Source organism: Buceros rhinoceros, unplaced genomic scaffold (genome assembly GCF_000710305.1).
Source record: "Buceros rhinoceros silvestris isolate BGI_N320 unplaced genomic scaffold, ASM71030v1 scaffold34888, whole genome shotgun sequence".
Classification (NCBI taxonomy): Eukaryota; Metazoa; Chordata; class Aves; order Bucerotiformes; family Bucerotidae; genus Buceros; species Buceros rhinoceros.
Window position 1 is genome coordinate 2,078 of NW_010426874.1, and position 495 is coordinate 2,572.

A 495-nucleotide genomic window follows, 5' to 3' on the forward strand; every position below is an offset into this window, starting at 1 on the left:
GCATGTGCTCTGAGACGTAGTGCACAGCCAGCACGCAGCCCAGCACCGTGCCCAGCGAGAGGACCCAGGCCAGGAGCAGCACAGCCCTGTGCCCCAGGCGCTGGCAGAGGCTGCGGGAGCGGGAGTGGAAGCGCAGCTCCGTGAGCAGCTCCTGCAAGAGAGCAGTGCCAGCTGCCGAATACACGCCGGGGCCAGGTCTGGAGCCAGGGTTTGTCTGGCTGTGCTGAGCTGGGGCCCTGCGGGCTGATGGACCCAGTGCTGGCACAGGGTCAGGGGTATTTGCAGGGCTCCCGGTGCAGCGGGTAGGACAGGAGTGCTGAGCCCCAGGGTCTGGACGAGGTCCTGCGACCACCTTCGCGGGGTGCAGGGCGCACAGCAGCCGGCTCCGTCCCACCCCTCACCTTCAGCTGGGTGTGGATGTTCTCACACTGCAGCTTCACCGAGCGCTGCTGGGTCACCTTGAAGTCCCAGGCGCCGCAGACCTTGATGGCCAGG

General features: G+C 67.5%; 1 protein-coding gene across 1 annotated transcript in view; it reads right to left on the reverse strand.

The window, feature by feature from the left end:
- LOC104498325 (transmembrane channel-like protein 6) overlaps positions 1 to 495 on the reverse strand; it is a gene marked incomplete at both ends in the record, with an annotated part of 2,785 nt that overhangs the window by 1,828 nt on the left and 462 nt on the right. Inside the window, 2 exons of the mRNA XM_010141683.1 lie at positions 3 to 151; positions 402 to 495. Coding sequence (XP_010139985.1) covers positions 3 to 151; positions 402 to 495 — 243 coding nt within the window. The remainder of the gene's footprint in view (positions 1 to 2; positions 152 to 401) is intronic.